Below are 19,986 nucleotides of genomic sequence, written 5' to 3'. Positions count from 1 at the left end.
AGTAGTCTCGTACGCATGAAAAAAAACCTGGCGGATAGCCCAAAAAGCAAATATCTGGAGACATCGTGGAAGAAGATGTACAGATTATTGAGCACAAGATAAAGAAATCTTTCTTTTCGGTCGGAACTCGTCTCATTATTTCATTATAAATGCTAACGTTAATCATTATTATCTCAAGTAAAATAAATCAAAATTATGATCCAGATACCCCACATTCAACACGTGATCTCACACCACTTCACTGTCTACAATTCTTGGTGAGTGGTTGTAGCAATCTTCTCCTCGTTGTTCAACTTGATATCTTCAAGGCTCTCGGCATTAGCAAGACCAAGTCTCTCGTTGATACTTTGCATTCTTGCCTTATCTGCAGCCGCAATACTGTCAATGCTACCGCCGAAGTACACATCGAGTTCCTCCAATGTCTTGTCCTTGGTTTCAGGGAAGAATTTCCAGATGAAGAAACCACCTCCGGCACTAAATACAGCAAAGAAAATGTATGTACCGTATTTCATGGAATCGAGCATGTCTTTCGTGGTCAAGCCGATGATAAAGTTGAACATCCAGTTGGTAGATGCGACGAGGGAGACACCACGGGATCTAACACTGGCTGGAAAGATCTCTTGAGCAAGAACCCAAGTAACAGGTCCCCAAGAGTAGGCGAAGTTGACCGCGAATAACCAAATGAACACAATGGCGACCCATCCTTGTGTAACAGCAAGGCCTTCATTGAGATTCCATTGGTCTTCGTAGACACCTTCGATGGCAGCGACAACGATGTGGCAGATACACATACCGATGGCACCGGCAATAAGGAAAGTCTTGCGACCGAATTTATCAAGATACAAGACAGCTGGTAAAGTGAACAGGACTTGCAAGATACCAGTGACTCCAGTGGCGAGAAGAGTGGTGGTAGTGCTGGAGAAACCAAAACTTGCGAAAATTTGAGGGGCATAGTACAAGACGGCGTTAATACCAGTGAATTGTTGGAACACCATCATACCACAACCCAAGAAGATTCTCTTGAATACATGAGGAACGAATAATGCTTTCCATGGGGCCATCATTCCACCAGCGCCAATTTGCTCCGCTTGGGTTTCCTCGTCGAACATGACAGCGGCCTTGATTTCGAGAAACTCGGCTCGTAACAATGGATCATTGGCGTCAAGACGTCTGAGTTTGCAGAGAGATGCAATAGCCTCTTCTTCACGATGCTTCAACATCAACCATCTAGGAGAGAATGGGAAAAAGAACATTCCAATGAAAAGGGTCCATGCTGGAATCAATTGCAACGCCAATGGGACTCTCCAGGAAATTTGGGTTTGACCAGTACAAGGGTGTCCGTGGTTTACAGCAGCATTATAGGTGCCATCAGGGAGATATGGGTCTGCGATGCCCTCTGGCTTACACTTGTTTCCTCCAGAGAAGGAGAATCCAAAGTCGAGCCAGAAAGCAATGGTAGTTCCGATGGTAATGGAAAGTTGTTGAAGTGACACCAAAGATCCTCTAAGTTCTGGAGGGGCAATTTCTGCTTGGTATAATGGAATAACCATGGAGAACATACCAATACCCACACCACCGATGATACGACCTGCGAAGAAGTATGATGGGTTCTGAGCGCCAGTTTGGAGACCGGTACCGAGTGTGAAAATGAGAACGGCAACCATCATACTGTATTTTCTTGAGATTTTATCTGCGAGGTATCCATTGAAAAGAGCACCGAACCAGGCACCAAGTTCAAGGGAAGCAACAAGCCATCCTTGAAGTGTCGACGAAGTCAGAGTTGGGAATTCGTTCTCGAAGTTTTCCATAACCAGGACTGGGGACATGACTCCTTGGTCGTAACCTGTTATTCGAATGTTAGCCAATGCTCGCTAGTCATAGGGACTGGAAATGCTTGTACTAACCATACATCATACAACCCAATGATGCGAATAAACATGTCAAGAACACATAAGGATTCTTAAGCATGCCCATGAGACCATGAGCTTTTGCTGCGTTCTGTCGAGCAACGAGCGACTGGCTCGGAGCCCCCTTTTCCGCCATGATGGCCATTGTCGTCAACGAAGAAATGAAACGAGAGCACAATTGGGTGAGGGAGATGAGGGGAGGCTGAGCCCGATGAAGATGAATGGAAGATAATCTGTGAAAAGAAGACAAAGACGAAGAGGACTTCATATATATACTCCGTATCTCTAACTTACTACTGATATTCAAGGGTAAAGCCTTTCCCGCGGGGATTCCCGATCAAGCTTAGACTCGAAAATGCTAAATAACAGATAAAATCAAGAGTAGTCTTTCCGCAAAAGATTCTCCCCACTTCAAAGTGGACGCTCTGGGAAGGTATGCCACGCGTTAATTCCCAACTCTTGGGTTATCGATGTATGGATAGAACCCATGGAGGATTCGGGGAAGCCTGGATGGCATACGACGATCCCCATTATTTCATTTTTTCTCAACTTGCTCCCCAGGATTCGTTGCCAGTAGCTCGGGTTGCCATTTGACAACAAGCAATCTGGAGCTTAAGACACTTTTGAATATCCTGATTCCTTGCATTCCCGTTAGACCAGAAGTTGTGTCCTCTCTCATTTATCCAATTTTAAACTGTTCTTCTATTTCTGAATTGGAAACTCGCGCGCGCCACCCCGAGGGACGATAAGTCTCAACCAGGATTTTACCACTACATCATGTGCCAAGGCTACGGAACAAAATAGATGCAAGGATTATAGTGCCATAATGCGATCAGTAGGGCTCCAAAACCTTGGCCTATCAACCGTCAGGCTGATTTTACAAGCCACCCGTCGACTGGGGCGCTGCTCGTCATGCGAATATCGTCAAGCTTTGCTTGGGTTCTTGGCCTTCAACGACATCAGATAAATAAGCGCGATCATCAATAAGTTTCTCGTTGATGTTCGAACACTTCCCTAGCTAATACCAACATGTCGGTAACGAACAAGGTAATGTTTACAACTCCGCCAAACTCCGCACTCATGACTTCTCCTCGACCGCCAGCAACGTTTCGCGGGCGGCGGGTAAGATAGACTCCATAGCTATTCGGCCCTTTCTCTCCAGATGGAGTGACTGTTCGACCCCGAGGTTCGTCGGGGTGGGGAAACCCCAACATGACTTTGAGCGTCAAGAAACTGAATCTCTATTTCGTATACGGTAAGAATATCCTAATGTGTGTTTGATAATTCTATTTTTTCCTAGTGCCAGTGGAGATACTGTGGTGGGGACATTTATAGAATGGAGACGAGTAGAGTTTCCAGAAAATGAAGGGGCTCACATCAGTTCCAACTCTATAAGTTTTCAAGAATCTTGTTAATTAGACGATTTCAATTCCCACAACAGACTGACCGCCCTACCAGCATCATAATATTAGATGCTGAATTCGTTACGAAGCAGATGATGAAAAATGAGCATAAAATTCTGAAATTGCTTCAATCAGCTTTTCTCGGTCCCGACAAACAGCGGGATTCTAAGATGGATATCTGAGCATCCTCACAGTTTGACAGCCATCCGAACTAATCAACGTCCATCATCACCCGATAACCACGCCCTATTGGAGGAGACAAGAGACATACCAGTACACATCACCAAAGCAATTACTATCCTTTTACCGAAACAATGTTTTTCCAAAAATCCTCTCTTCGTAAGCCAAACTCCTTGCTAAAGCGGACTCGAGTGTCGAAACGGTACTGAACAGTGTGAAAAGCCCCCATTTTCTGGGAATAAGAGCGATAACCGATGTTTAGCCGACTTTAAACCCTACTGAACCCCAAATTGGAGACCCCGTGTTTGTGCCGACACCCGCTCATCTTGGCTTACGAACCTCTCATAAATTCCAATGAATCGATAAACCAACCTCGATTTCCACAATTTGAGTCAATAAGCGCAATAGAAGGCCCGATAGGCTTTCGGATTAGACATCGTTGGAATCGCAACGCTGACAACTTTTCCATCTATGGTATCGGGCTTTAAATTGCTAAAGCGGGTACGCGTCAGCGTATGATACACCATCACGTGGAACTTTAACAATATCCACATTGACGAAGTTGCTGGATTCTGGAGTCTCCAGGTTAGATTTAGTGAGAATGAGGAGATGGAAGATGGAATTGCTGCCCCGCATGGAGATTAGTGACGCCAGTAGAGTAGGATGAGAGCTCATGCATAAGCTTGATGCACGAAGTGCACGATGGGAATTTCACAGTGGTTTTTGCTCGTATGGGAAATATTGATGCTGTCTTCTTCCCTGCGAATGTCAGAATCCGCCGGCTAGACGGCTCACATCAAAGTCCTTCTATTGCTAACGGGGAATCAGAAGTTGGATGACTTGACTCAGTTTTGATGCTTTGCGTGGCACATCTCATTGTTGAGAGTGGACAACTCAAATTATATTAGTGAAAACCATATGCTGTCAAAGTACTATCAACATTGATAAGCTTAGTGGCCTAATCGATATTATAGATTTGAACTCGCATATCAAGCGGCATGATAAGCCTCTCGCGGAAAGATTCCAGAGATACCTCTCAAAGTTTCGTGTGGATTTTACGAATAGCTTTTGAAGCATATAACAGAGGACTGATCTGCAGTTTGCGGAGGTGCGGGGAATCGGTCCTTTTCCAGATTTACTCCAGCATTTACAAATTGGGTAAGGCGAAAGTTGCCGTAGGCAAAGAGAACTGCACTTTCGTCAGCATCTCGTCTGCCAAATATGGTAACATTATTTATCTGAAATCTTTGCAAAAATGATGATGATAACTTTATATCGGTAGTATGCTCGGCCCGATTTTACGTCAGCTCAAGGGCGTGGGAAGACATCTACAGATACAGGGCTTGACCGGCGTCTATTCAAGTCAATGAATAATATCCATTGTATATTCTTTGCACTCGCTCATGTCCGTCCAACTTGGAGGCAATTCTAATAATTTTGCCCTGTTAACGAACCAATTAATTGCGTTTTAAGAAAGGGTAGTTGTTGCGCCTTCTGACTATTCGAGGTCGGGCCAAAATGCTCAATATATTCATTTATTAACATTGGAAAATAAGGGCATATCAATACCTCCTGATCCATGAGCCAGACCGTCTTTACAAGTGAGAGAGAATGAAACCCTATGCTATTCCAACTGCTGACACATCCTACTACAGCCGTCCACTACGATCATGTAGCGATTCAATCATTTCCTAGGTCTGAGGAGCAAACTTTGCTTTCCGGAGAATGATCAAATTCTAGACATGCAACAAAAGTTCATGATTCTGACCAAGGGATAAGACATTGTGCGTCCGGAGAAAGTTCAATCTCTAGATGTGCAACCAAACTTCGATTTTCACAGAGGTGATAAGATGGTTGCACCGCTCGTAGAAACATTGTATTCTGATATCCGGTGAAGTATTCTGATCCGTTTGCTATATCAAATTTAGCCTAGTGTTCACCGACCTGGCGTATAGAAATTGAAGGATTCGGGCGTTGTGCTTATGTGATGACGATATGGCAGGGGCGAGATACTACTTGTCTTTCTATATCATGAATAGGATTCTCGATACGACTATCATCTTGTTAGAAACTGGTCAATCATGGAGTTTGATCAAGATTACTCGAGACTTTTCGTAGTTTGAGTACTTTGTTGCATATCTAGATTTAGATCTTTCTCCGAAGGGCATAAGTTAAGAGTCTTGGCAGCATGACTTGTGAGGTGCTTCATCTGAAAATATGGCTCATGATATGGTAGAAAATTTTTTGGTCATTGTTCACAGCTTCGGTTGGTGCTTTTATATTTGAATGTGTCAAGTATTCACTCGAGCGAGTGCCTACGCCGCGTGATGGTCTTTACGGCCACTTCCAAAAAAAAATCCTCCAAGTATAGTACTTCAGGCACACTTAGATAAATGACGGTCTTACGCGTCGATTTTCGATTGGAATGGATTGATACGGGTCTCTAATTTCTTGAATAACATCATCGACCTGGAGAACAATGGAAGAGCATTGTGATTATTGAGGGTGATGCGTTCCGCAAGCTACATTGGCTGATAGTTCATTAAGGGAGGCTCGGAGTTTGATAACAGATTTCCTCGCGATTTAGCGTAATCTATGGTTGATATCGAGATGACTACCGGCAATGCATTATCATTACCATAAACGACAGTAGAAATTAACAAAATGGTACTAGGAAGTAGCCATCTATGTGACTTCAGACTTAAAGATAGAACTATAAATTGTGAGAAATTATGCTCCTTAGCAGTCTTGAAATTGGACAGAATTGAAACGGAGTGTCGCAAGTCTTTAAGTAACACATCTTTTTTCACCCACAATGACAATAAGCTGTTTGATATCCCAATCCGGCCTACCTCCCACCTCATCCAAGATTTATGTCCCCTGTTGTTCTTTTTCCAAGCCAAGCCCTTTCTCCTTTCAAACTCAAGTGTGCAAAAAGCTCGCGATAGGGATTAACGAACCTCTTCGCGTCCGTTTAGCTCCATCTTCAAGGGCCAGGAAAAGGTTTGTATGTCGCATCTCTTTCTTATCATCTTTCGACAATTTTCTCACCGCTAAGAATGGAGGATATGCTATAACTAAAGAATAAGTGATGAGATTTAGACATGGAGAATTATGATAACAATATACTATATGGAAATATTAATTAGTACGAGTTGAATTGACAATGAGATATCTGGATGAGAACAATTAATCTTCACAATAGCGATAGATTTTGATATGGTATCTCTGTTCGAGAGCTACACCATCTCTTAGATAATGAGTAACCTTCCCCCTAGGGATCTATGTTCAGTCCATTACAGCATGAACCTTTGAAGCTAAAATGCATGGAATCCAAGTCAATAAAAAAGAGTATCATCTGCTCAGCTCTGAAAATACGAGACTCAAAAGACGCATATCATTTCAGCACACGAAGTTCTCCAAGCATGCCACGTGTAATACAAACGCTCGGTTTTGCAAGCGTAACTAAGAAGCGGGCGAAAAGCTGCGCATAGTTGAATTACTTTCATTTCCATTTCCAATGATTGTTCTTTTGAAAATCAAAAACTTCTCGGGTTCTCGCGTAGGTAGTATCAAATCTGAAATACAAAAACGTTATTCTCAGTACACCAGATTTTCAAGACACTTCTGTGAGTTTCGACACTGGAATTTTTCCAGGAGATTCATGGGGTGTAGCTGCGTAGAATTTGGTTCATTGAATAACGGGATTTTAGGCATTGTAAGTGTCTGACGACCACTTATTCTCGCAAATTATAACCCAATTTGTGAGATTCTTGTTGTCTCAAAACTTAAATTTGGACTGATGATAAGAAAATGGGTGATGAATCTCCCTAGAGAGTGAATTAGGCAGCTTAAATCAGCTCTCGCATGTGAGATTTTTCATAGTAAGTAAGTTGAATTATGATAAAAGAAGACAGATAGATCAACAATAACGACACTCAAAAAGCATTCTTCGAATCGACAATGATTCCTCGCTGGTGATACATGCGGCAACAATTCCCCTCCCATTATGGTGGAATGATAGCAGGCAAAAATGAATACATAACAGATAATCACAAGTTTCATGAAAGAAATAAGTAGAGAGAGTCGATAACAGCGCATCGTCTATGCCGCGAGTTTGAAATCGTTCCATATTTTCTGTGGTTTGGACTGTAAGCTTTCGGTCCTGGAAGGGGAAATCTGCTCTCTTTTATACAGATTCAAAGTTCAAAAGAGCCCAACGGTCTTGTCTTAATCGACGTATATGTATTTATCATGTGCTCTCAACTGTACGTAGTTCTGTCTTTAACCTAATTACTCCCCGTCGCCTTCTATATCTATCACCCGCCTTTCAAACTCCCTCATGCTATTTTTATATTCAAAATACCTCTGTGTCTTCAAACCCTGATAATTGACTCGCTGAGTTAGCTAGACTCACTCCAATCCCGGGCGATACTTAATTCAAGAGACTCCGTATCTAATTTCTTGCTGTATTCTACACCCACGTACTTGGCAGTTTGAGAGCGTGGGAATCTAAGGGATAAAGGGGAGAAGACAAAAAGTCTTTAGATGAAATGTGATAATAGAAATTAAGTCAATGACAAATATATTGTTGAATTTTGACAATAAAACACAGCAAGAAGAATGGAATTAAAGAAGAGGTAACGGCGATGATGCAATATGAATTTGGAATGCCGCATACTCAGTTCTCTCACAAGTCGATATAGGATTCGCTCTAACTTTTGATAAAAATGAACTTCTGATCCGGTAGACTTGTAGACATGCATTTGTTTCCTGCCAAAAGCGAGCTAAAACTAGCACAACAGAAACGGTAATCAAACCTCCGAACCCTTCCCCTATCATCCAATTTCTCGTAAAATCTTTCAACCAACCCCAAAATTCAAGCATCCTCTCCCTAAACCAGAGTCCTAAGCCCTAAACCCTAAACCCTCCTAACCAGCCCCCTCAATCTCACATACCCAATCCAATCTCCACCCCCCGGACTCCTACACACACTTTCCAACACCTCACAAACCTCTCTCTCTGCTTCCTTCCTCTCTTCCCCCTCCCCAAGAACATCAAAAAACTGTTTCCCCATCAACTTCACCCAGCCTTCTATTCCCCCCTTATCTGTCGGCGTAGCCCTATATTCTCTTTCCAATTTCTCAATTTTCCATTCTCCCTCTCCTTCTCCTTCTTTATTCACATCTGAAGAAGAAGATGATGAAGAAGAAGCAAGCACACTCCTCATCCACACTTCGTCAGGGAAAAACCACGGATCTGCGTCTCTCGCCCTCTTTAACCCCCCTCACAGCGACGCCCAACAACGCTCAACAACGCGGTGCGCATCTCGGCTACATTACCCATACCTCCCATCTCGAAGACGAAAACTCCGTTGGGTTTGAGAAGTCTTTTGATTTCTGTGAAGAACTGTTTACGGGTGGCTTCGGGACGGAGAATCCAGTGGAGTGCAGCGTTGGAGAAGATCTTGGTGTATGTTTGAGATGGGAGGGTGGAGAGGTCTTGAGGAGACGATGCATCGAGGACTGGGTGGTGTCAGGGAAGTGTAAGTTTGGCGTGAGAATGCGAAGGTGTATAGATAGGAGAATGGAAATAAAAATGGAAGTAAAAATATATACCTTGAAATGTACAAATTCCCGAAATCTCTTCACCCTCTGTAGCAGCGGCCTTTTTGGCAGCAGCAATCATATCTTCCGAACTGTCAATTCCGTGGATACTTCCTGATCCTTTTGAAAGCGTGTGTGCGATTTGAACGGGGATGATTCCATCTTCATAGGCGAACAAAGTCAGTATATTAGTTCTCAATTTCCTCCGTTTCGTCTCGTTTCTCTTTCCTCACCTCCCTCTCACCAATCTCTCGAGTAAGATCATTGCCGGAAGAAAAAGTAGCCCGATTAAATACATCCACCTCACGCCCCAAAATTCCGCAAGAGAAAAAAGAAGAAGAAGAAGAAATCATAATAACTAACCACCACACCCAATATCCAACACCACATCATCATTCTGCACATCCAACCAACCCAAAACCTTTCCCGCAAGCTTTGGAACAAAGGAAGCGGAGTTTTGATAGGCCTTTTTTTCATACATGTTAGCTTGAATTTCCAATGTTCATTTTCCCCCAGGGATTTCTTTTTCTCCTTCGCCCATTTTCCACTCCAGTCTCCGTCACTTAGATTGCGAAGAAGACATGTACGTAGAAGGAAGATAATAGAGGAGAAACAATATCAAGAAAAAGTAGGACGAAAAGGAAGGGAGACGTAGAAGGATAAGAAGGGAAAATACCGAAGCAGACCAATGATCTTTTTGATTCTTAGCTGTTTCCATGATTACCGATTAAGGAAACAATATTCTAAACTTGAATTTCGAATTCAATATCGCAACTCTTGAGTTTAGTTCGTAACTGTGGTTGTAGCTACAGCTGTAGTCGTAGACGTCGTGGCGATTCGAAGACAGGCCTATTGGAAATGAATTGAAATTATCGATATCAAGAAATCTAGTAACGGTAAACAACAAGTAACAATCACTTAATAAGATCGAACTATCGAATTTTTGAATTTGGTGTAGGTATTTGACCTCTTATATACCATTAGCCCTCCCGTGAGATGACATTGAGTGTGAAGTTGAGGTTCAGATGTTCACCTCCGATGTCGGCGCGATGCGAGATAGGGGACAGAAGCGAACGTTCGAAACCCAATCCACCATTGCGTTTTCCCGCTTATTTTTATGATGTAAAACACGACAGCTGAGTTGACCCGGGGATGAACTTGATTTGGAAGAAATTCTCAATATATGACAGTGGCTCCGATCGCGCTTCAAGTTATCTATCCCTTTTGGGTCATATATACAGGCTACGACCATTCACAGCTTTCGAATCTCACACTCATGCCGACACACTAGTTTTAGAGGATATTTCAGATATTGATATGTTCTATCAACTAAATCTCACTACCGTGTCAAAAACATGCTCAATATTCAGTGACCTGCCTCCCAACTCCGGTTTCGCTCTTGAAAAACAATCATCATATGTAAGATTACCTTCTTAATCGATTTCCAAAAGTTCATATTTATCCTCATCCAATAAATCTTCAATCCTATGCATAATAGCGAGAACTTTTTCCTCTTCCAATCTTTGACCCACCACTTGTATCGCTACCGGAAGTCCATGCATAGCATTTGCGTCGTAATGTTTGTAAGCACCATATGCGACACCATTTAAAGATTTGAGCGAAAAATTGGATGGGAGTTGATCGAGTTCTTTATCGACATGAGTAATAGGCATGATACCTGCAGTATAGTCGAGCTGTTTTTGTTAGCTGGGAATTTCCAGGGGGTTATGCAATGAACTTACCAAGTTGAATAAGAAAGTATAACCACAACTGCTAACTGCATCTTTCATTCCGTCGTGAGGTACCGCTGGTGTGGCATTTGGTGGAGTAATCATGAAGTCGAGTTTCACTTCATCTTCCCACCAAGCATGGAATTTAGCCTTGTAAGCTTCTCTCTTAGCGACAAGTTTCCATTGCTCATAAGCAGATTTCTCATGCCATTCTTTGATTAATCCAGCCCATATATCATCTCTTCTAACATATTTGACCCAGGCCCAATACATCCACTTGAATGGACCTGGTAATGACATTAGAAAGCTCATTGCTTTTGCTCCTGGATCTTCCCATTCGCCAGTTCTGAAGAATGATTTGAATGTCTTGCAACCATCAGCGTTGAGAAGTTGTGAGCCAAGATAAAGTGCTTCGTATGGAGATGGGGGATTGACATCATAGACTTCATGGCCATCTTCTTCCAGTACAGCCACCACCTCATCCACGGCTCTCATACAAGCGGGACTTGGATCCACAACACCATCAGTTCTTAGTACACCAACTCTAAGCTTCTTCTTTTCGCTGAAATCCTCCCATGCGTCCTTTCTCCATGGAATAGGATGAACACTATGATCATACTTCCATGGTTGCATACCAATCATAGACTTTGTGAAATATGAGAGATCTTCCAAAGTTCTTGTCATGGGACTAAACACACTAGGTATACCTTCTTGACCTGGCATACTTGTGCACATACCATTCTTTGGCCATCTTCCAGTTGAGCATCTCAAACTATAGATTCCCGAGAAGTGAGCTGGAACTCTAACTGATCCAGCAACATCTGAACCAATTCCAATTCTTCCGCCACCAGCTGCTAATAGAGCAGATTCACCACCTGTAGAGCCACCTGGCGAGTATTTGTTATTATGAGGATTTGTGCATCGTCCCCAAAGATCGTTTGTTGATTCGAAACTTAGCAATGTAATAGGAAGATTTGTCTTGACATATGGAATGGCTCCAGCATCTTTCAATATTCTCACCATGGTTCCATCCTTCTCTACCTTGTTGCCAACATTGCTACTATATCCTACGGTTGTGTCGAAACCACCCACTACAATTGAATCCTTTAGACTTATAGGGATACCTGCTAATGGTCCCTTGAAATTAATACTTCCATCTGTAGTCCAACCTTCAGCAGCATCAATCATAACTTCCGTTACACAATTTGTTTTCTCATGAGCTTTGATTGCGGCTTTTCCGTATGCTCGTAGGATATCAATTGGATGAATAGCTTGGTTGTGAACATCTTTGACTAGTTCTTCAATTGGTTTCGATAGAACCTGTCTTTCTGGATTTGTAAATGCTCCATGATAACTTGTGAGGGATTTTATTCGTTGAGATCGTTCTGCTTGCTTGAATTGACTATATGGAAAGTTAGATATTGCTATGCTTGGCATTCCCCAGACTTCCTCTCTCGCACCAAGGTGATTTTGATAACGATAAGATATGAGAATGGGATGAACACTTACCAATCCCTCCTGTGTTGGAAATAGTCCAGTAAGAAAACCATTTTGAATGTGAACAAGTAGAAACTGCGCGAATTTGTGAGGGTATTTCCAATATCAAAGACAAGAATAGGAAGAGAAATCGACGAAGAATGTTGGCTTGTAGCTAGACGGGGGACTTTAAAGCCATTGATATCCGGCCTGGAACGGAAGGACCCCTCCCTCCAGATAAGCGGCTGTACATGCCTAATTTGGCCAATTAGCTAGGATAAAACGTATCAAATCAGAAAACAAGCATATTGCGGGGAAAAGTGGTGTAGTGTGGTGTGTCAAACAAAAATCAACCAAAATCTTCAAACAAATGATACCAGGAGAAGCTACTCGAGTACCTTGGCTATACGAGTAAACGTACTGCTATTAAGGCTATTAAGCGTCAACGCCATTTCCGGATCATCTGATTACTTTATACCCCTCTTTTTAGAATTCGTCCAACACTGCCACATAGCCATCTTTCTTATCAAGATGTCTACTCATTCAACTCCATATTCTTCCGTCTCGACACCGGCAACCCTAGTTCACGACGGTGCTATTCACGATTTCGAAGGTCTTCGTCACGAATACCAAACCCCACCGGCATCCATAATGTCCAACTCAGAACATCTACTCGTATGTACAGCATGCGGTACACAGTTTGATGCCGAAGAACGCTCGATTCTTACCAGATGTCGAATATGCGATGATCCACGACAATTTGTGCCACCTAGTGGTCAAGCATTCACTACACTTGCGGCTTTGAAAGCTGGGGGTCAATATAAGAATCAATGGAAACAATTTGATGACGATGATCGATTTTGGAATATATGGACTGAACCTAAATTTGCCATAGGACAACGAGCGGTTCTTATCAAGACACCGCTTGGGAATGTGCTGTGGGATTGTATAACTTACCTGGATGATGAGACTGTGGACTGGATTCATGGGTTGGGTGGATTAGCAGCCATTGTGATATCTCATCCGCATTATTATACTACACATTTGGATTGGGCAGAGACATTCGATTGCCCTGTCTATCTGAGTTGGGAGGATAAGAGCTGGTTGAACCGACTTGATAGAATGGGAAAAGCTAGAACATTTATTGAGGGAAAAGAAGAGGAGCTTGAGATACAAGGTGAGAAGACTGGTGTTAAGATGTTGAAGCTCGGTGGTCATTTTCCAGGAAGCTTGGTTTGTCTTGCTCATGAAAGATTATTGGTAGCGGATACTCTGGTAACCACACCAAGTGCATTGGGAGATTGGAGTAAAGGTCCTGGAGGAGGAAAAAATACAAGACCGGATGGAATGAATAGTTATGCTTTCATGTGGAGTATTCCTAACATGATACCCCTAAGTGCGGACGAAGTAGCTGGGATGTGGGAGGTACTGAAACCTCATGGCTTCTCAAGTACACATGGAGCTTTCGTAGGGACGGATGTGGTTGATGGTAGTAACGGAAGCAAGAAAGGGGTTAAACAGAGAGTACTTGAAAGTATGCAAATCCAAGTGAGGAGGATGGGTTGGAACAGCCATGTCTTCTTGAAAGAGAATCTGGATGAACAGGAAGAATAGGGTCTATGATACTTATGATAACGATAATGATGATTGATACCCCCATGTCTCAGTATAGATCTTCTATATTGTCTTAACTAGTTTAGCCTGGGAGTTTCGAATGTTTTTAGACTAGCTTAAATATTGATGGGAATTCATACTTGGTTTATATCATATCCTCCAGATCGCTGTTGTCTACTTCAGTCTTATTTCGAGCGCAGCGAGCAAAGGGGGTTTGGGGGCTTGCCCCCATGAATAGAATTATACTAATCTCACAAAATTATCCTATGAGAGCCTTGAATGCTACAAGAGCCAAATATATGATCCGATAGACAACTCAGATGACGCTCCACTGGTCAGATATTTTGACCACGAAAACCCGATGGTTGACTATTTACATGTATACCGTTAAATTGATATTCAAGTAGATAGATGACCCTCCGCTGATCCTCCGGAAGCCACTGCCGTGGAGGCAGACTAATTGTAAGGAAAAAGAGATGGGTATATGACCTGATTTAACATCCAGTTTGAGTAGCCAGCCTCTCATTCTTTACTCTGTGGCGTCTAATCTTACTATATAGCTAACCCGTATGTACTTTTATACAGTAATAGATATGTTTCTGTAATTATGTTTGTATATTATATATATATACATATATATATGGAAACAAGCATCTGGATTCCTATATTCGAAGTCAGCTCTCTTCCCAAGTGTTTCATATAAACACCTAATATGTAAATAAACAAATCTAGTCAAAGCCCCTGAATATCAACCCTTATCCATTGTTATCGCACAATAATCTACAGGGTCCTTCCAGGGCTCAGACTCTCATCTGATCCCCAATTTTAATTCCCATAAGCCCCAAGCTTGGATCTCCCAGCGTCGTAATCAAATAATTTACATGGAGGACACAAAATAGTCATTTACACCAATTCTGGGTATGCACAAAGCAAAATACGAATTCTCCCACAAATACCCAGAGTAGGTATTGCATTACACATAAGAGGAGTACGTACCTTAATATAACATAATTTTCGGACATCATTCCTTGGTACCGAATCTTAGCCAAGGGGATTCGGGTATGGATGGCAGTCGATACTACATAGGTAGGGGAAGCAAACCAAAATAGGAAGTTATCAGAATGGCAGCTTTCTCTCATCATTCTCAATATACCCATTCGACGCGCGATCATTTTAGAGAACCTCTGTCGATTTGGAGAAGGTTATTATTGGTTTTGCCGACGGATCTGGCCGTGTCTTTGCAGAGGATGGCAGACCAACAGAATTTCAATGTGGTTGGGGGGAAGACATCGAGAATACCGAGGTTAGTGAGGGGATGGGTGAGAGATTGGAGTTGGAGACGAGCTCTTAGCTTACCGCACTTGTTGGTGTGTGTTTGGGTGGTCGTTTTGTTATCTGGAGAGCGTTGGGTTTTCGAGGAAGCTGTGCGAGCTTGTGCGTGGGAGGAATGGGAGAGATGGGTGAGTTTTCTTGAGGAGGGGGTGATATTCTTGAGATGGATGGGACGAGGCTGATGAATATGTTCGATTTGAATAGCCTCCAAATTCTACGCCCCATCACTTGATCTTTCTGGCAGATCCTCAGTTGACGGATCCGCATTCATACCCTGATAGGCCATGGCCGTTGTCGACTTTCACCGTCTGGCATACGGATAATTATATGAAGAGGTCTTATATACAACTTTCGAAACAATTACACCCGGATACTATATTTTTCTTGGGGATTTATTTGACGGAGGGAGAGAATGGAAGACCGCGCATGGAAATTCAGAAGATCAAGCATGGGCAAAAGGAAGACGACCAGCAAAAGAACAAAAACATTTGGAGAGTTGGGGGAAACGATACGGAGAGGATTTTTGGCTGAATGAATACGGTCGGTTCTCCAGGATCTTCTCGGACAATTGGAATTTAGGAGGAACAGAAGCTGGAGTTGGACAGAGAGGACGAAAGCTCATTGCAAGTTTACCTGGAAATCACGATTTGGGCTTCGGCGCACAAATTAAGGTTCCCATCCGTGATCGATTTGAGGTTTACTTTGGAGATGTAAACAGGGTGGATGTTATTGCGAATCATACCTTTGTTTCCGTGGATTCGGTATCGTTGAGTGCTGGAGCATCAGAACGTCCAGTTAGTGAAACTGCGCCTATCACCAAACCAGTCGAGGAATTTCTGAACAATGTTCAAGTCTCCAAACGAAAAGCCGTGGCTAGAGAGTTGGACTTTCAGGCGGGAAAGGAAAGAGCTATACAATATTCTCATTCAGTTCAAGATGTTGAACTAGCAGATTATGCACACTTACCAACTCTTGATCCTGGACCAAATGGTGCTGACTTTCCTACTATTCTTCTTACCCATGTACCGCTCTATCGAAATCCTGGAACTCCATGCGGTCTCCTCCGAGAACATTGGCCACCAACTCCGCCACCAAAGGGGCAGACCATGCCAGTCATACCCGATCATAGAAATGCCATTAGTGTATCCAAAGGATACCAATACCAAAATGTCCTCGGCGATGACGACTCCAAAAAACTAATTTCAAAGATTGGCAATGTAGTTTCTGTGTTCTCAGGCGACGATCACGATTATTGCGAATTAGTACATCCAGAAGACAAAAATCACGCCCGAGAAATAACAGTCAAAAGTATGAATTGGGCAATGGGAATTCGAAAACCTGGCTTTCTCATGCTAAGTATGTGGAATCCAGTTGGCGCGGATGGAAAACCTTTACATGCGATTCCTACGGGTCATGGGGCTGAAAACACGCATACTTCCACGACAATGGAATCGCATCTTTGCTTATTACCGGATCAAATTGGCATTCTTATAAATTATGGAATTTTGGTGGGGATCTCACTTCTTCTCCTGATTATCCGAGCGATTCTCGTGCCTCTTACGAATCTTACCCCTTTCGCCCTTGAATCAAAAGGATCTCCGGGCTCGGGTAGTCCAATTGATTCGGAGTTCTCGCTGTTGCCAACTAGTATCAAAGATCTCAAACGCGAAGACGAAGAGGAGAAAGATCGGAGGAGTGAAGGAAATTCATCAACTTCGAGCACGGCTACGGTTAATACTCTCGCAACTCGTACTTCTAGAACGAGAACCTCGAGTCCGGCGAATGGCTATGGATTACCGGGACAGGGATATTCGAATGGAGTTCCGTATCAACAGGCTCAGCCGTTGATTGAGAAGGCGGGTTATTATGGGGGGTTGGAGGGAAGAATGAGGTGGGAAAGTGAGAGGGAATTTGAAATGGAGATGGAAAGGGAGAGGAAGAGAAAAGTGGAGATGGAGAGGAGGAGGAATTATAAACCTTGGAGGATAGTGGTCTGGTGGGGAGGATTTAGAACCACGAAAATGGGGAGAGTACTGAGGGAGATGGGGTGTAGTGTTTGGAGAGTTCTGTGGGTGGTTGGCGCAGTGTTTATGTGGTTTACTTGGTTTGGTTAAGGGGCTGTGTGGCTGGGTAAATGAGAGGAGCCGAAGAGGAGCTTTGAGTCGCGTTTCTTAATCTTTTTTTTGGCTGTTTGGCGGGCGTATCGGTGATGGTGCACCTAAGGCGTGTCTGCTTGCTTGCTTACTTGAGTACTTTATTCTTTCTACCTCTACTTCTACTTCTACTTCTACTTGCACTTGGAAATGGGCTCAGGCTCGGGTCTTCCCTCTTTATAAATATAAAGAGAAGCTTCGCATCGCGTCACTTGCGTCGCTAGCAAATTGATTGGTTGCATTGGGATACGGTGGTGGATGGTGGGACATACTGATCTGATTCGGTCTGGGTTATGGATGGATGGATGGATGGATGGCTTTTATCTTGGTCGAAGGCTGGGATTCAAAACACAGCATGAAAGGGAAAAAAAGAGAGGGTAAGAAGAGGATCGCTTTCGCAGGTAGCGTTTGTTTGTTATGTTAGTGGGCTAGCTGGCGTGTAGCATGGTATGTAGGTAGCTGTTGAAAATGAAAATGGAAATGGAAATAAATAATATGACAATATGATCACGAGGGAAGAAAGGAAACTGTTCAAATTGGATGGATGGTTAGTTGTGAAAAGTGATTAATTGATTGATTATGTACGCTGCTTGATGAATCGGTAAATATTATGGGATGGGATAGGGGGAAAGTTAACGAGGCGAGATGAGGTAGATGGGGAAATAGGGAAATGGGGGAATGGATATGTACGATGTGGTATGATATCAAGTAGATGGTGATGATAATGAGGTGTGTTTTTGTTTCAATTTTCATTGTATGTACTGTGGATGCTCTATTATGGCGTGCTATTCCTGATGATTTTTCGTGGATGCAGTGATGAGATTTTTTGAGTGTGGGAATGATGATGAGGATAATAGTGATGTTAGGTGTGGAGGATTTGTTTTTACTAGGTATTGACAATACCGTATTGATGGGTATAGGTTCTGGAGAGGTTAAGGTGCTATAGATACATATAAATTTGGAAGAGTGTTTTGAATTACTCATATACATACATGTAGATACAGATGATTTTGACGTTAGCGATTCGAACACGATGAGTTTGAAGCTACCAAGTAGCTAGGTATTCAATTTAAACCCTCCAAGACTGACCAAAGGTACCTACGCGAGGTGATTATTGATTTAATCTCTATGATGGTATCAACATCCTATCTTACACTCCCCATTCCTCTCAAGACCCATCAACAACCTCGTCCCTCCTCACCGGCGTATTCCCAAAGCTCTCCAGCCCCCTATCACCACCTCCAATCTTCTCTTTTGCCATCTCGCTAGAAGCATCCATGAGACCCTTCACGTCATTCATTTCCAATTCCTTGATACTTGCATCTGCTTTAAGCGCCGCATATCTCTGACCCGCTTGCGTCAACAATACTTGAACTTCCTGTTCTCTTTTCCCAATTTCCTCTTTTTCCTTTTCTCCCTCTTCAATTTTCTTTTTTCGCTTGGATAATTCAAGTTCCATCGTGCTCAACGTATTCTGTAATCTTTCCAAACACTCTGATAATACCGGAATCGGCGTGATTCTCGCGGGAACCTGATTTTCTTCCCTCGCAGCAGCTGCATCATCATGTTTGTGAAGACCATCCATACCTGCTCTCGTTTGGGCAGCTTCATAAGCGGCTCTTCTTTCCGCTTCTGAATCATCGCTTTCTTCATCCGAGCTACCTTCGGCTTGTTGGATTAGATCTGCCATTTCTTTCTTCCGACGTCGTTTCTCCTCGCGTTCTTGTTTTTTGCCAAGAGAAATTCGTCCGTCGTCTACGAATTCTTCAAAGCCCTCCATGATCTCTTCATCGTCGCGCACTAATCTTGATTCTGGTTTCTTTTGTCGAGGAAGAAGTGATGTAATTCTTCCTCCATCTGGTTCATCATCATTCAACGAGATGAAATCTTTTTCCCTCGCCATTCTCGCCCTCCTCTCCTTCTTTTCTCTAATTTCTGCCTCGGTAGGTATGATTGCAGCGCTCCCTCCAAATCCTCCAACCATATCTCCATTCCCATGTAAATCCACAACCATTGCTCCCTCCAATTCACTCGCATCCAGAAACGGTTCTTCTCCTCCCCCAACCTCCACATCGGCCAATTCTCTCATGGCAGAAGCCTGCGAACTCTTCAGTTCTTTCAAGTAATCTTTACTATAACTCGGTCTTCCCATATCTGAATCTCCATCCCCATCCCCATCTTCATCCCTCGTCCTCATCGGCAATGGTACCCTCGTATTAATCTTCTTCGCATTTCCCTCTGCAACCTTCCTCGAAAGAGGTTTCTTCACCAACGTAAACGATTCATCGTCCTCCAGATTCTCGGCATCGGAGCCAGATATTATATCGCCTACTCCAAAGGAGAGACGGGAAGATGCAGGTCTCTTTTTCTTTTTGAAAGATGTGGTTTTGACGCTCGGAGGTTTGTTTAAGGAGCTATCGTCGCTAGGAGTATCGGTTTTCGACGTATTGTCTTCATCTTGTGTTAGATCTTCGAATGCGATACTCCGGCGCAAATTAGATTTCTTGAGTGGTTTGCGAACTGCCGACATCTTGTCTTTCTTTTAATTCAAGATTACTCTTTCCGGTAAACGAGTTTATCAATGA

General features: G+C 43.0%; 7 protein-coding genes across 7 annotated transcripts; 2 read left to right on the top strand and 5 right to left on the bottom strand.

Moving 5' to 3' along the window:
- Nucleotides 1–245: 245 nt before the first annotated feature.
- Bfra_009079 (putative sugar transporter protein) lies at nt 246–2,052 on the bottom strand (the record flags this gene model as incomplete). Its single annotated transcript, XM_037339431.1, has 2 exons — nt 246–1,843; nt 1,905–2,052. The coding sequence occupies 2 exons, from the start codon at nt 2,050–2,052 to the stop codon at nt 246–248; spliced, it is 1,746 nt and encodes a 581-aa protein (XP_037190997.1).
- An 835-nt stretch (nt 2,053–2,887) lies between these two features.
- Nucleotides 2,888–3,121, bottom strand: Bfra_009078 (uncharacterized protein; the record flags this gene model as incomplete). The annotated part of the gene is made up of 1 exon (XM_037339430.1): nt 2,888–3,121. The coding sequence occupies one exon, from the start codon at nt 3,119–3,121 to the stop codon at nt 2,888–2,890; it is 234 nt and encodes a 77-aa protein (XP_037190996.1).
- A 5,083-nt stretch (nt 3,122–8,204) lies between these two features.
- Bfra_009077 (putative methyltransferase type 11 protein) lies at nt 8,205–9,814 on the bottom strand (the record flags this gene model as incomplete). Its single annotated transcript, XM_037339429.1, has 6 exons — nt 8,205–8,283; nt 8,449–8,725; nt 8,782–9,015; nt 9,109–9,258; nt 9,460–9,562; nt 9,773–9,814. The coding sequence occupies 6 exons, from the start codon at nt 9,812–9,814 to the stop codon at nt 8,205–8,207; spliced, it is 885 nt and encodes a 294-aa protein (XP_037190995.1).
- Nucleotides 9,815–10,529: 715 nt separating this feature from the next.
- Bfra_009076 (putative acetamidase protein) lies at nt 10,530–12,376 on the bottom strand (the record flags this gene model as incomplete). Its single annotated transcript, XM_037339428.1, has 3 exons — nt 10,530–10,790; nt 10,839–12,228; nt 12,336–12,376. 3 exons carry the CDS (start codon nt 12,374–12,376, stop codon nt 10,530–10,532), a joined length of 1,692 nt encoding a protein of 563 aa, XP_037190994.1.
- A 457-nt stretch (nt 12,377–12,833) lies between these two features.
- On the top strand, nt 12,834–13,916 carry Bfra_009075 (putative metallo-beta-lactamase family protein; the record flags this gene model as incomplete). Its single annotated transcript, XM_037339427.1, has 1 exon — nt 12,834–13,916. One exon carries the CDS (start codon nt 12,834–12,836, stop codon nt 13,914–13,916), a length of 1,083 nt encoding a protein of 360 aa, XP_037190993.1.
- A 1,121-nt stretch (nt 13,917–15,037) lies between these two features.
- Bfra_009074 (putative cell division control protein 1 protein) lies at nt 15,038–17,362 on the top strand (the record flags this gene model as incomplete). The annotated part of the gene is made up of 3 exons (XM_037339426.1): nt 15,038–15,376; nt 15,453–15,554; nt 15,584–17,362. 3 exons carry the CDS (start codon nt 15,038–15,040, stop codon nt 17,360–17,362), a joined length of 2,220 nt encoding a protein of 739 aa, XP_037190992.1.
- Nucleotides 17,363–18,569: 1,207 nt separating this feature from the next.
- Nucleotides 18,570–19,931, bottom strand: Bfra_009073 (uncharacterized protein; the record flags this gene model as incomplete). The annotated part of the gene is made up of 1 exon (XM_037339425.1): nt 18,570–19,931. The coding sequence occupies one exon, from the start codon at nt 19,929–19,931 to the stop codon at nt 18,570–18,572; it is 1,362 nt and encodes a 453-aa protein (XP_037190991.1).
- Between the last annotated feature and the right edge of the window lie 55 nt (nt 19,932–19,986).

The sequence above is a fragment of the Botrytis fragariae genome, assembly GCF_013461495.1.
Source record: "Botrytis fragariae strain BVB16 chromosome Unknown tig00000101, whole genome shotgun sequence".
NCBI lineage: Eukaryota > Fungi > Ascomycota > Leotiomycetes > Helotiales > Sclerotiniaceae > Botrytis > Botrytis fragariae.
This window is presented reverse-complemented; position numbering and strand designations above follow the sequence as displayed.